Genomic DNA, 16563 nt, shown 5'->3' on the forward strand with positions numbered 1-16563 from the left:
GTACGTACATTTATTTCTACAAGGCACATAACTGTCATAATTTACATGTTCACAATGAGTGGTAATAATAAAAGATTAAATTCTCATAGAGATCAACATCAGTCAATTTCAGTTTTGTGTTTTAGCTGAACAAACATAACTTTCCACACAATGGAAAGCTTGATGTTTCGGTGTCTCCAATGTTGATAGTCGGCGAATTTGTCTTTCATTTTTTGACAGCAGTACAGGCCAGTTAATCATTAAAACCCTGAAACTAGCTTGTGATAAGAGGGAATTTTGACCCGTAACTATACCAGTTTAACATCGGTATATACGGTATAAAAATGCCAGGTGTTCACTCGTGTAAGTTTCTTTCGTGGAAATGGAGCTATAGCACATGGAGTTACAGCATTCGTGGTGATCATTCTTGGGATTGAAATTAATTGTGGACGATTTGATTGTTGTATTTTTTTTGTTCTGTTTTTTTTTTTAAATATTTGTTTTATTTTTGTAGAGGTAAAACAAATCATTAATTTACATAATTTTAAAACATAACGTTCTATTTAGTGAAGAAGCAAATTTTTTACATTAATTATTTCTTCACAATAATAATTCACAGGTGATCCAACAGAACATGTAGGACTTTTCTTGTTTAGAAGAAATGAAAATCAAAGAAATAATATAATCAGGAGTTCTCTGCAAAAATCGGAAGATATTATGAAATCGGGAGTTAGGCGTGCAGCGGCCTAAAAAATCAGGAGTTTTTTCTCTCCTCCCAGCGTGAAAGTTGACAGGTATGGTGTAAGGTCGCTTACATCAAAGCAAACTACAACTCAGCTTTTACGGCATTAGCATAATTTTCAAAGCATTATTTCCGAAACGTTATTATTGTATTTTGGAGATATAAAAGTTGAGTGCAGTAGTGGCCATGATTCGACTCCAAGGGATGTACTTAATTCAGCGTCTAATTACACCTACAATGTACATGCGGTGGCGCCATTATCTAAATATGTTCAGTAGCCTAATTGCGAGCATTGAATCGAACCATATTGTTTGTTTGTTGTGTTGTCATACTGGGATTACATTTTAATGAGTTTAGGTATTTACAATTTCAAAGCAAAGTAAAAATGTAATTACCAGTGCACTGATATAAAATGTCCAATGCAATAATGCATAAAAACAAACAATAATCGAGTCAAAATGGAGAGGTAGTGTTACAGGAACTCGCAATTGCTAATTTCTTGTCATCGTTCGATCAAATTGTACACAAATCTAAATTAGGCAGAAACAATAAGAAAACAGAAATTAAATAAATTACTTTTCAAATAAGTTTATACCATTTCTTTTTGGGGCTCCGAGTGGCCGAGTGGTCTAAAGCGCTCTCCATTACAGATCATTGCCATCTCACCTCTGTCTGCGTGGGTTTGAGTCTAGGATTCAGCCAATGTGGGTATGTGAGAAAGCTTGCCAGTAGCTTCTTATTGGTCGGTGGTTCTTTCTGGGGTTTTCCCAGGTTCTTCCTCCACCATTAATACTGGCCACCATGTATAGCCTATCGTGTGCTGAAAAATGGCGTTAAACACTACAACAACAACAACAACCATTTCTTTTTAATAATCATGCACGCCAACTTCGAGATAGGTATACATGTAATTTTTTTTAAATACATCTTTGCCTAAATAAATGCATTTAGAACTTACTTCGTGCATCTTGAGATGCCTCAGAGTTGTAAGTTGGCTTATAAACGGGTCATGCACTTTTTAGTGTTTATACCTGTTCAGTTTGGTGGTCAGCTTATACATGAATGGGCTTATATGCAAGTATATACAGTAATAATAAGTCTCATTGACAGAACTAGGATATTATCAAGACATTTAATAAAACAAGGTCCCATTGACAGAACCAGGATATTATCAAGACATTTAATAAAACAAAATCCCATTGACAGAATCAGCACAAAAATAATAGCCAGTTCTTAGTACAACATATGCAAATATCAAATACCGTATATACTCACATATAAGTCGGATCAAACTACAAACTGCATACACCCAGATCTTACACAAAAATCATACAAAAAAATGACACGGTTATAAAAAATGTGTACATGTTACACAAAGTCAAACACGATGGTTTCACAAACTGCTCCAGAGACATTCAACATTGCTATTATTACATAATACTCAAACCAAGTCCATGACAGAATTCAATGTTTAATGATATTACATTGAGGTTTCATAGACCAACAACACAGAATTCAATGTAAATGCTATTACTTTGAGGTTTCATACACTAACACCACAAAATTCATTGCAATGATATATTTATTATGTGAAAATATTAAAAAAAGCGTATGATAGTTTTGGGGTTTTATGCTACGGTTGAAAGCAATTTTAGCACCTGACAGGCTATATGCTGTGGTTGGTATATTAGGTGGAGGAAGAACCAGGAAAAACACCAGAAAGAACAACCAGCCCGTGGGAAGCTACTGGCAAGCTTTCTGACATACCCACATTGGTCAAGCCAAGGCTCAAACTTATGCAGACAGGTGAGATTTGTGAGTGAGCTGTAAAGGCATGTATCTTAGAGCACTTGCCCCACCCACCACAACAACGAAGAATTCAATGTAATGACATATTTCTGATGTAAAATTAATTAAATAAAAAAGCATATCATTGTAACTATATCTGACTGCTCAATTTAAAAAAAGGGAAAACAGTTCAGAGACAGTACTTGCACAAAAGACTGGAGTTCACAAAAAAGCACCAGAGAATTTCCAAGTTTTTTTGTTAAAAATGATCAGGTATCCATTTTGCTTGTTGTTGTTGTTGGTAATCATAATTGTTCAGCAGATTCTCCAAAAGAATCTTACATAATTACATTTTCCACTGACACCTGGCTAATACATTATGTAAATAGTGTTCTTTATCACTGTATAAAAACTGTATCCAGTGGTATAATTAGTGTTGTATGCCACATTATAAAAAGTATTGTATCCAATGGTATAGTGTTGTACACCATGGTATAAAGGTTTGGCAAGGTACAAAGGATATAAAATATTTAATTTGTTTGTATGTCCTTTGGCAGAATAATTGTGGAAAAAAGGTAGAAAGGTGTAACAGTTTGCACAATTTTTTTAAATCAATATTTTAAACATACAATCATCAAAATCAGTGCTCACATATATTCTTGTGCAGTTTATTTTGACATCTTGTGCTCTTTTCTATGTTGATAATAATTTGAACTTGTACTAAAATCTTGGACATGTACAACAATTTAATCTGATGAAATAATGACATCAAAAAGGAAAGTGAAAAAGGTTTTAATACAAATATACAGACTTTACAAACACTACCAATTTATAAAATTAGAAGTAAAAAAATATTAACGTCTACTTTCACTAAATATTTCCAAAAATTTACACTCATCCTCTAATTCTAACACAATGTTATATCCCAAACCCCTTCTATTGCACACTCACACATCCATCTCTAATCCAAAGACAATACCCATCTATATTCTGCTTTTTAAAAAAAAAAAATGTCCAATCTGATTCTTGCACTCTGCATTTTTATATTTCAAAAATCAAAGCTGCTTGTATTTTTTCCCCAACAATTTATTCACAGACTTTATCTCACAGGGCCATAAAATATATCTGAACATTTTTTCTGACAGATTTTGTTATAATAACATGCCATCTTCCCTGATTTTGAAGATGAAAACAATAAGGCAATGTCCTTTACAAAGGCACAATGTTTCAAAACATAATCCTGATTTAAGGCCTCAATATGTTAGGGCTGTTCCACTGAAACATGATTCCCATCCAAGGAAGATGCTTTCCATTTGGAATGTGTGTGTGTGTGTGTGTGATTAGGATTCTTAACGTAGCTTTAACAATTTTTCAGTCATATCACTACGATGTCTGCAGTGTGGCAGTTTATAGTGATGTCTAACACTTGGGCATCATGCTGCAGACATGTAGCATGATGTCCCACCCAGTCACATTATCCTGACACCAGGCTGACCAGTAATAACACTAACCGCTTAAGGCTGAGCGCCAAGCGAGGCAGCTGTAAGTACGATTTTTGTAAGCCTCTGGTATGACTCAGCCAGGGATCAAACCCACAACCTCCCACTTCCAAGGTGGACACTCTAACCACCAGGCCACCGGAGTGGTGTGCTTTCCATTTGGAGTATTTACTCATTGATTTGTAATTCTTGTATTATTTTTGTACGAACTTGTTGAGTGATCATAGTACCCTGGCAGAGCTGTCATACAGGGTGGGCAATATGGGCAACTGCCTGTAGTGCCATTTTGCAGAGTTTGCACTATATTTAAATGGAATGGCCCATAACATACAGAGCTCCTTTGAACTACCTCTGCTATTTCTGTGAGAAAAAATATGCCACAGATGTATGTTGGTTCAGTAATTTACAAAAAGCATCATCAAACATTTTATTCAATGAAAATAACTATCTGTATGGCTGGATTGACCATGACTGTACAAGAAGTCACAAATAAATAAAAAAGGTTTCATATATTAAAACCTACTTGGTCAATACATGTTTAGTAAAAATAAATTTGAGCCTGGGGCAAGTTGAACATTCTTTGCTGGGCCAGCAAAACATGTTGCTGACATCGATACAAAACCTTAATACAAAAATAACAACAAATTTCAATATTTATTACAGAAGAGAGAATTTCATGAAGATCAGACATGTAAGTTAGACATTTTCCCCTACCTGAAAGATCTGCTTGAATACAGAACACTAGAAAAGTGCAAGAGCTGGAGGATTCCTCAAATTCATACACATGGCTGAACCAAACAAGTCAATGAATTTTCAAAACCAAGATTTCTATAATCCTTAACAAAATAAACTGTAAGAAACCTTTGACAATTAAAATCAAAATATGTATAATATTAAAGTGCTCTCCATTGTACAACAATGCATTTTTGCACAACATTACAGGTTTGTACAACAATGCATTTTTGTACAACATTACAGGTTTGTACAACCATGCATTTTTGTACAACATTACAGGTTTGTACAACATTACAGGTTTGTACAACAATACAGGCTTGTACAATAATACAGGTTTGTACAACAATACAGGTTTGTACAGTAGATACTACTTTAATATTATATATCATTCGTTTTAAATTGACTGTCATTCCTAACAATGGGTAATGGGTAAATGTCCTCTTACTTTGAAGCAGGGGCCATGGTGGCCTAATGATTAGTGTGCAACCGAATTCTACCAACAGATTGGCCTGGACTGAATTCTACTATCAGACTGGCCTGGACTGAATTCTACCATCAGACTGGCCTGGACTGAATTCTACTATCAGACTGGCCTGAACTGAATTCTACTATCAGACTGGCCTGAACTGAATTCTACTATCAGACTGGCCTGAACTGAATTCTACCATCAGATTGGTCTAGACTGAATTCTACTATTAGACTAGCCTGGACTGAATTCTACCATCAGATTGGACTGAATTCTACCATCAGCTTGGACTGAATTCTACCATCAGCTTGGCCTAGACTGAATTCTACAATTAGACTAGCCTGGACTGAATTCTTCCATCAGACTAGCCTGGACTGAATTCTTCCATCAGCTTGGCCTAGACTGAATTCTACCATCAGCTTGGCCTAGACTGAATTCTACTATTAGACTAGCCTGGACTGAATTCTACTATTAGACTGGCCTGTACTGAATTCTATCATCAGACTGACCCAAACTGAATTGTGTGTTTGTGATTTCGATTTTTAACGTAGCTTTAAAAAAAATTCGGCATCACTGCGATGTCTGCAGTGTGACAGTTTATAGCAATGTACCATTTTTATAAGCCTTTGGTATGAATTGGCCAGGGATTGAACCCACGAATTCAGTAATGGGTTCGATCCCCAGCCGAGACATACCAAAGACTTACAAAAATGGTACTAACAGCTGCCTCGCTAGGCACTCAGCATTAAGAGGTTAGTGTTAGGACTGGTTGGTCTGGTGTCAGGATAATGTGACTGGGTGGGGACATCATGCTACATGTCTGCGGCATGATGCCCCAGTGCTAGACATCACTATAAACTGTCACACTGCAGACATCGTAGCAATATGACTGAAAAATTGTTAAAGCTATGTTAAAAATCCAAATCACACACACACACACTACCATCAGATTGGCCTTGGCTGGCTACTATAGTGTGTCCTTGGACAAGGTACTTTATGACAACTGCCTTGGTACAAAACAACCTCCATGTGGTACTGTACCATAAAGCGGTAAAACCAAATCAAGCCAGTCACACTACTAAGAACAGCTATACAAAATGTAATGCTTTGTACTTGAAGCTGAACTTAAAATGAGCTACACCTCAAGAATGATCATGTGAAAATACTTTCACCAATAGGTAACAATTTAAAAAATAATTTACCCCGTCTATTGATGCCCTTTACACTTAGTGCTGGCTGTACTCTTCATTAACACACAGGTGGCATGAGGGTGGTCAGTGATTATTTTTGACCTTTGCACATGAAGGCCCAAGAGACTGAATCCTGGATGGTAGAAGTACAAAAAACTGTTCTTTAAAAAGTAAAATTAAGCCACTTTCTTGAAAGCATATGTTACAAAATAAAGTACATGCTCTAATCCAGCTGACATGTCTGAACAGGTAAAATAGAATATAAAATAATCATGTGGTTTAGTGGAACTAATGAAATGTTAAATCAATAATTAATGCAGTGCAGAATTATGTAATTTTCATGTTTTTCTTTAACAGAGTACACTTGGCAAAAACACCACAATACTGGTTACCAGAATCATTACCTTGACGTAATAGTTCTATAATTGAAATATCTTGGTAAGGACATTAAATTTGTTACTGAAAGGAAAAACAAAAAAAATTCTATTTAGAAAGAGGGAAAGATAATGTTCTACATATTAATGAAAAATTGGGCAGAAAGTGGCCCAGTGACAATATTTTGAATTTTTACATGCAATACTGTCAAATGTTCCTCTGTGTCAAAGTTGCCTTCTAACAGCTGTGACAAATTTCTGGTCAAGGCATGAACATGCAATCATTTGCACATCTCTCACTTCAACGGGTTCGATGTTAACAGTGATGACCACTAAGCAGTAACTGATGTATTGTTCTTAAGTTGGTCCATCCCCAGTGTAAGGTAGGCAACATGCAGTACTTGCTTGCTGTTAGTAACAAAATCAAGATGCTGTCTTGTAGAACTTGTCAGGAATTATTTGTGAAGATGTAAGTGAACCCAGCTGCCACTGTTGCAATCAAAATACCAACTCCAGCTACTGCAATGGAAAATGTGCAATATTTCATTTATCAACATTTGGACCACCACTACATACAATTTTGTTGTCCAGTTACTGAGTTCTAAAGGTCAGAGGTGATTAAATGCAAGATGGTTACCAATAGTGGGTATCTGAAAGTGCATGCCATGCTAAAATGTTATATTCAGTGTACAAGCTTACATTTAACATTATATGAAACTGAATTCAGGCTGATTTTATAAGCAATGTCATAGCTCAGTGGTTAACATGTCTGGCTTGCAACTGAAAAGATGCCGATTTGGATTCGACCATTATATCATCCTGGGTCAGTTACTGTGGTGTGTTCTTAAGCAGTTTGATTTCCACCACTGTATCAGCCCAGGTCAGTTACTGTGGTGTGTTCTTAAGCAGTTTGAATTCGACCATCATCCTGGGTCAGTTACTGTGGTGTGTTTTTAAGCAGTTTGAATTCGACCAGTGTATCAGCCCAGGTCAGTTACTGTGATGTGTTCTTAAGCAGTTTGAATTCGACCATCATCCTGGGTCAGTTACTGTGGTGTGTTTTTAAACAGTTTGAATTCGACCGCTGTATCAGCCCAGGTCATCTTAAGCAGTTTGAATTCGACCACTGTATCAGCCCAGGTCATCTTAAGCAGTTTGAATTCGACCACTGTATCAGCCCAGGTCAGTTACTGTAATGTGTTCTTAAGCAGTTTGAATTCGACTGCTGTATCAGCCCAGGTCATCTTAAGCAGTTTGGATTCGACCACTGTATCAGCCCAGGTCATCTTAAGCAGTTTGAATTCGACCACTGTATCAGCCCAGGTCAGTTACTGTGGTGTGTTCTTAAGCATTTTGAATTTGACCACTGTATCAGCCCAGGTCAGTTAATGTGGTGTGTTCTTAAGCAGTTTGAATTTGACCACTGTATCTTTCCATCTCAGTTACTGTGGTGTGTTCTTGGGCATGGTATATTACTCAAATTGCCTCAGCACTGTATAGTTTTATGTGTTGATGTGCCATGAAATATGAGATCAAGCAAACTGTGTCAATCAATATTTTCTAAACATGAAAAATTCTAAAGGTCAGAGGTCTTCTAAGTTAGATGGTCACCTATAGTGGATATTTCTGAAATTGTGTGCTGTACTAAAATGTTATCTTCAGTGTACAAGTTTACATTTAACATGATGTGAAACTGATTTTATAGGCACTGTGATGGCTCAGTGGTTAACACGTCTAACATACTTTGTGTATCAATATTTTCTTCACCTGAACTGCCTCTGACCTAGTGAAAAAAGAAGCAACCCTTATCTCTGCTTGAAGAATATGTGGAATACTCAAATGCGTTTTTGGAATCATTTGTTACTTCTTTTATAAAGAACAGCATTCAGTTTTGAGTCATTGATGGATGGGGTTAAAATAAATTACTCTGAATTCATCTATATTGATGGGTGTCAATTTTTGTGGTTTTGCAACAAAAGAGAAACCTTAGTCAATATATAAAACTCCTGGATTGGGGAAGTACTGTTATTTCCACAGAAAAATCATTTTCTGTTAGGTTACTAACTTAATGGTTTATAGTAACCATGAAATCAAAGAATATTGACTCCTCATTAAAAAAGCAGCCATGAAATAAAAGAATATTGATTGCCCATGAAAAATAGTAACCATGAAAGCAAAGAATATTGACTCCCCATGAAAAATAGTAACCAAGAAATAAAAAAATACTGACTGTCCATTAAAAATAGTAACCAAGAAATAAACGAATATTGACTGCCCATGAAAAACAGTGAACTCGCAGTAATGTTGTTGCTGTTGTAGGGTTTAATGCCATTTTTCAGCACACGATAGGCTATACATGGCAGCAGTATTAATGGCAGAGGAAGAACCAGGGAAAACCCCGGAAAGAACCACTGACCCACCAGAAGCTCTCACAGTAATGAATGCAAGTGCTGCTCTTGTATTTATCTAGAAATGCATACAACTTTAACAATGGGCTCAATCTAAGGTGTGGGTGGAATGACGCATACATAAATATATTTATTTTGTGTTAAGAGAAGTATTGAAATTAATTCAAGTCTTTTGAGCTAAGGGCTGTTCCAGTAATTTATACCTCAGATCCTGGCAAGGCACATTCAATGTGGGATAGTCACCCATAGATGCAGTTCAGAATTTTTTATCATTTCATATAAACTCTCAGAGTACTCTAGCTTATATCTTTTAAAAAGTGCCCTCTTTTGGTATCATGTATGTTCAAATGGAACAGCCTTAATAAATTTCATTATATTATCACAGCTTTAGTTGCTTAATTTGACAGTCCTTTTCTCTTCAAAATAATTCTCCTGGCATGTATCTGTTGAGATTGAAGACTTCCATTCTCTGTGTGTGATGTCAAAAGATTAATTGGAAAAAAAAATATAAACAGCTAATGTTTATTCTGAAATATCAGTGTTTAAAATAACATGCAATCTCTGTAATAAAGGCTGTAATGACATGACAGTATGTGTGCTTCCTCACTGACCATTGCATTTCAGGCTGTTAAGACATGTCAGTATAATTGCTTCCTCATTGACCATTGCATTAAAGGCCAAGTCAGTATATCTGCTTCCTGATTGACCATTGCATTAAAGCTGTTAAGACATGACAGTATGTGTGTACAATAAAGAATCCACTATGCATGGGTAGATGTCCACTATATATGGGTAGATGTCCACTAGATATAGGTATAGATATCGACTAGGTATGGGTTGATATCCACTAGGTATGGGTAGATATCCACTAGCAATCATGGATGTCCACTAAGTCTAATGGTTGACTAATCAATCTAGTGGAATTCCATCACAGATTTCTTTGCAGCCATAGTAGGCATTATGGCACCCCTCACTGATTTATTGCATTTGCCCTGGGAGCAACACAGTAAAAAAAATACAGTTGGCAGAAACCCTTGACACCTTAAACCTGACCATGGCGGGCGTATATTCCATAGCTTTACCTGTACAAACTACAGAGTAGCAACCTCGCTTACCTTTGTATCATTATAAGTTGCTTAGCTTGGTATATTAATTTGGGACAATATAAATTCTATAGCCTAGGCAAATGTGGTACAGGTAAAATCCATTATAACGCAATGCTTGTGGTTCAAAGAATAACATCGCAATATAAGTGGGAATGCATTAATAAATTTTTATATAAAAAACTTCCTAATAAAAAATATGCATTGAAATTTTAATGTCATCAGTTTTAACTAACCTCCTGATCATATATCATTTGCTTTGTTTGCCGGGTTTCATTAGACATCAAATATATTCGTTAACATATATAACACTGCAATATGTTTTAGAAAATTTCAGAAGTTGAGGCAACATTAAACACAGTGCTGGGATTACAAATCTGCTGCGGATATGAATAATTGGCTTTTCTGAGAGCATGTATTTAAGATGTTAAGAGAGGTTACCTTAAATTAAAATATGGGAGCCATGCTGCCAATGTGTTATAAGCGAAATCACGTATTAATGAATCACATTATTATGGGTTTTACCTGTATTTTAATTTGGGATAATATAGATTCTATAGCCTAGGCAAACATGTAGTATTTTAAAGTGATGCATGTACTGTACAAACATATGCACATGATTGCCAACTAAGTGATTTGTGTACTGTACACATATACATATTCATACAGATGCCACCTAAGTGATGCATGTACAGTACATATATATGTACACAGATGCCAATTAAGTGATGATTGTACTGTACATACATATGTAAACAGATGCAAAAGTAATGATCAGGTGGGCTTCACAAGAAAATTTAAAAGAGACATTTTTCTACTTGAGAAAAAAAGGAAAAAAATGCAGTGATTATAAATTATTAAGATTACTTATAATTTATCATTAAATGAAATCAAACTCTTGATAATAAGTTTGATACTGAAATATATTTAAAATATTTTAAAAAGAATTTAGTCAAATGACAAAACAAAGCCATACCTAAATAATGCCTTACCTAAGCAGTGCCTTACCTAAATGTCTTACCTAAAAAAAATGCATTACCTAAGCAATGCCTTACCTAAATAATGCCTTTAGTACCTAAACAATGCCTTAAGTACCTAAACAATGCCTAACCTAAACAAAGCCTTACCTAAATAATACATTAATTCTTTTCTTAAATCTGAACCATTTTTATCTTTTTCCTCTTCCTCTTCTTCGTCCTCTTTATATCCTCCTGACCAATCCTCCTCCGCTAAAAGTAAAATTAAAATATTCAAAAATCATAAAGCTTGCAAACCAAGTAGTACTATTATAGATAGAACTGATGACATATTGGTTACAAATCTGATCAGCAATTGCTTGAATAATTCAAGCATGTTTTCTCTAAGTTTGTGGATCATAGCTCCTTCTGTTGCATGATTAAGTTGTGCTTGTAAAATAATGGAATTATGTGGTCTAGAAACAAGCAATAAAGCTTCAACCTCTGGGACTACAAATTCATACACACACTCAGAGCCTTTTCCTCTCAAAACCAATAAGAGATTCCATTTAGGAATTATGTGAGTGAGTGTGGTCTGTATATCCCAAAGCTAATCCATATTTTTCTTCAAAAATGCTTGAAACAATCTGGACACAGCAATTCCAAGCAGGGCAAAATAATGATCCACATCACTTCAAAAAGTGTGCCAGAGCTGAAATCTGCTATGAGTGCTCTTAATTTTCTCAATATCTATATGCTTTTTGTTAGCAATATGCTTTTTCAAATCATTCTGCCACATGCCCACAGGGGCTCATATCGTTGCTTACAATTTATATGACATAGATGTACTATATCATAATATTATCTATTTCCTGTTTGACAGGTAAATTGTAAGCAACTGTATTAGCCCTGGTGCTCATTCCTATTTCTGAAATTCGCAAAAAGCATAATGTCCATTGAAGTTTCATGGCTGAATGCAAGGCCAGTTTTCAATGCATTCCAATCTATGCTTCCCTTTTTGTGGAATACATATAATTTTCCTTGGAGGTGAAAACAATTTAAGTGTAGTGCAGTTAAATACATAATGGTATTAATCCAGAAATGAAATCTTGAACGTTTACTTTTTAGTGGTGTTGGTGCATGCGTGGAAAAATATGAACTCAAGCAAATTACGATATATGCTTCTTTCAATATCTCATAAATTCCTACACTTTAAAAAGCTGCCTTTGTTTAGTGTTCGTTTAAAGAAAAATAAAGTTGCTATGAGTATAAACACATGCCATTTAGAAAAAGATCAGTTGGGCTCCAGTTTTCTTCACAAGTATTTGTAAAACTTTTGTTCTACATATAGATTATATACTTCACAATACCTGCTTCAGGGCAAACTGTAACAACTGAATATAGTTCTACTTAGATCACAACAAGCAATGCAGGACAGTTTATTGGCATCAGTGACCACTGCTGATATCTTGATTAACACTTAATGGGATAAAAGTTTTATTCCTGATTTAAGCCCACTGATAATTTGGAATTCCAGAATTTTTGGCATGTAGCGTGAATCCATGAATCACTATCAAGAGTCGAGAAATTCCTGCCAAAATCATGAGGATTGGCAGATCTGAAAGTACATTTTTATTAATTTGTTTACTAATACTCTGTGATTAACAGTATCTTTTTCTTTGTGCCTAAGAGATATTTCTCAATCAACTGACTATCCAATTAACAGTATCTTTTTCTTTGTGCCTAAGAGATATTTCTCAACCATCTGACTATCCAATTAACAGTATCTTTTTCTCTGTGGCTATGTGATAATTTTCTACCAACTGACTATCCAATTAACAGTATCTTTTTCTTTGTGCCTATGTGATATTTCTCAACCAAATGACTATCCAATTAACAGTATCTTTTTCTTTGTGGCTATGTGATATTTCTCTACCAACTGACTATCCAATTAACAGTATCTTTTTCTTTGTGTCTATGTGATATTTCTCAACCAAATGACTATCCAATTAACAGTATCTTTTTATTTGTGTCTATGTGATATTTCTCTACCAACTATCCAATTAACAGTATCTTTTCTTTGTGTCTATGTGATATTTATCTAACAACTGACTATCCAATTAACAGTATCTTTTTCTTTGTGTCTATGTGATATTCCTCCACCAAATGACTATCCAATTAACAGAATCTTTTTCTTTGTGCCTATGTGATATTTCTCTACCAAATGACTATCCAATTAACAGTATCTTTTTCTTTGTGTCTATGTGATATTTATCTAACAACTGACTACCCAATTAACAGTATCTTTTTCTTTGTGTCTATGTGATATTTCTCAACCAAATGACTATCCAATTAACAGTATCTTTTTCTTTGTGTCTATTGATATTTCTCTACCAACTGACTATCCAATTAACAGTATCTTTTTCTTTGTGTCTATTGATATTTCTCTACCAACTGACTATCCAATTAACAGTATCTTTTTCTTTGTGTCTATGTGATATATCTCAACCAAATGACTATCCAATTAACAGTATCTTTTTCTTTGTGTCTATGTGATATTTCTCTACCAACTGACTATCCAATTAACAGTATCTTTTTCTTTGTGTCTATGTGATATTTCTCAACCAAATGACTATCCAATTAACAGTATCTTTTTCTTTGTGCCTATGTGATATTCCTCTACCAACTGACTATCCAATTAACAGTATCTTTTTCTTTGTGTCTATGTGATATTTATCTAACAACTAAATATCCAATTAACAGTATCTTTTTCTTTGTGTCTATGTGATATTTCTCAACTAACTGACTATCCAATTAACAGTATCTTTTTCTCTGTGGCTATGTGATAATTTTCTACCAACTGACTATCCAATTAACTGTATCTTTTTCTTTGTGTCTATGTGATATTTGTCAACCAAATGACTATCCAATTAACAGTATCTTTTTCTTTGTAGCTATGTGATATTTCTCTACCAACTGACTATCCAATTAACAGTATCTTTTTCTTTGTGTCTATGTGATATTTCTCTACCAAATGACTATCCAATTAACAGTATCTTTTCCTTTGTGTCTATGTGATATTTCTCTACCAAATGACTATCCAATTAACTGTATCTTTTTCTTTGTGTCTGTGTGATATTTCTCAACCAAATGACTATCCAATTAACAGTATCTTTTTCTTTGTAGCTATGTGATATTTCTCTACCAACTGACTATCCAATTAACAGTATCTTTTTCTTTGTGTCTATGTGATATTTCTCTACCAAATGACTATCCAATTAACAGTATCTTTTCCTTTGTGTCTATGTGATATTTCTCTACCAAATGACTATCCAATTAACTGTATCTTTTTCTTTGTGTCTGTGTGATATTTCTCAACCAAATGACTATCCAATTAACAGTATTTTTTTCATTGTGTTTATGTGATATTTCTCAACCAAATGACTATCCAATTAACAGTATATGTTTCTTTGTGTCATGTGATATTTCTCAACCAAATGACCATTCAATTAACAGTATCTTTTTCTTTGTGTCTATGTGATATTTATCTAACAAGTGACTATCCAATTAACAGTATCTTTTTCTTTGTGGCTATGTGATATTTTTCTACCAAATGACTATCCAATTAACAGTATCTTTTTCTTTGTATCTATGTGATATTTTTCTACCAACTGACTATCCAATTAACAGTATCTTTTTCTTTGTGTCTATGTGATATTTATCTAACAACTAACTATTCAATTAACTATCTTTTTCTTTGTGTCTATGTGGTATTTCTCTACCAACTGACTATCCAATTAACAGTCTATCTTACTATTTAGGACTTAATACCTACTTGCAACTCTTTCACCTGTAATATCAATGTCATCTTCTGTCACTGCAACATCAAGTAATTCTTTAATTCTGTCCATCACCTCCTGTATCTTTTCATCTTGAAACATGTAGTCACAGAATTCTACACTCGTATCTGGAAGCTTGCCAAACACTCGAATAGGGGTGTCATACAGCTCAATTGCATCTGAAAATAGTGTATAATAAAGGTATAGAAAATAGTGTCTGCCAAGTTAATGGAAAGTAACATTATACACTGATAGACATAATGTACCAGGCAGCATTCAGTAAGAGTAACGCTGTACACTGATAGACTTAATGTACCAGGCAGCATTATGAGTAATACTGACAGACAAAATGTACCAGGCATTATTCTGGGAAAGTGACACTATACACTGACAAAAATAATGTACCAGGCATTGTTCAGGGAAAGTGACACTATACACTGACAGAAATAATGTACCAGGCAGTATTCAGGGAAAGTAACACACTGATAGAAATAATGTAACAGGCAGTATTCAGTAACCCTATAGACAGAAAGAGCAGAATGTGATACTCTGTTATGGAATTTTTAGTACTACGTTGAATTGAACTTTTAACAACATAATCTGCCATAATATAAAGCACGAGTAGATCAGATTTCACGTTGCTTGTTTTACAGATTACTTGTAACAAACTACATAGGTTCAGATCTACAGTGCATTAAATGACAGCAGTCTCTGATCTGGGCACTTTACATTTAACTTAGATTAGATGACAGCAGACTCAGATCTGTGTACTTTACAGTTAACTTAGATTACATGACAGCAGACTCAGATCTGGGCACTTTACACTTAGATTATATGACAGCAGACTTGGATATGGGCACTTTACAGTTAACTTAGATTACATGACAGCAGACTCAGATCTGGGCACTTTACACTTAGATTATATGACAGCAGACTTGGATATGGGCACTTTACAGTTAACTTAGATTATATGACAGCAGACTCAGATCTGGGCACTTTACACTTAGATTATATGACAGCAGACTTGGATATGGGCACTTTACAGTTAACTTAGATTACATGACAGCAGACTCAGATCTGGGCACTTTAGAGTTAACTTAGATTACATGACAGCAGACTCTGATCTGGGCACTTTACAGTTAACTTAGATCACATGACAGCAGTCTCTGATCTGGGCACTTTACAGTTAACTTAGATTAGATGACAGCAGTCTCTGATGTGCGTACTTTACAGTCAACTTAATTTAAATGCCATCAGACTCTGATCTGGGCACTTTACAGTTAACTTAGATTATATGACAGCAGACTCAGATCTGGGCACTTTACAGTTAACTTAGATCACATGACAGCAGACTCAGATCTGGGCACTTTACAGTCAACTTAGATTAGATGACAGCAGTCTCTGATGTGCGTACTTTACAGTCAACTTAATTTAAATGCCATCAGACTCTGATCTGGGCACTTTACAGTTAACTTAGATTATAT

General features: G+C 34.9%; 1 protein-coding gene across 1 annotated transcript in view; it reads right to left on the reverse strand.

The window, feature by feature from the left end:
* Nucleotides 1-2178: 2178 nt before the first annotated feature.
* Nucleotides 2179-16563, reverse strand: part of LOC149780124 (protein odr-4 homolog) — a 59884-nt gene continuing 45499 nt past the window's right edge. The window contains exons 10-12 of the mRNA XM_089936894.1: nucleotides 15076-15258; nucleotides 11412-11513; nucleotides 2179-7292 (exon numbers count right to left, since the gene is read on the reverse strand). Coding sequence (XP_089793020.1) covers nucleotides 7222-7292; nucleotides 11412-11513; nucleotides 15076-15258 — 356 coding nt within the window. The 3' untranslated portion in view covers nucleotides 2179-7221. The remainder of the gene's footprint in view (nucleotides 7293-11411; nucleotides 11514-15075; nucleotides 15259-16563) is intronic.

This window comes from Sinohyriopsis cumingii, chromosome 16 (assembly GCF_028554795.1).
Source record: "Sinohyriopsis cumingii isolate HCF-2022 chromosome 16, ASM2855479v2, whole genome shotgun sequence".
Classification (NCBI taxonomy): domain Eukaryota; kingdom Metazoa; phylum Mollusca; class Bivalvia; order Unionida; family Unionidae; genus Sinohyriopsis; species Sinohyriopsis cumingii.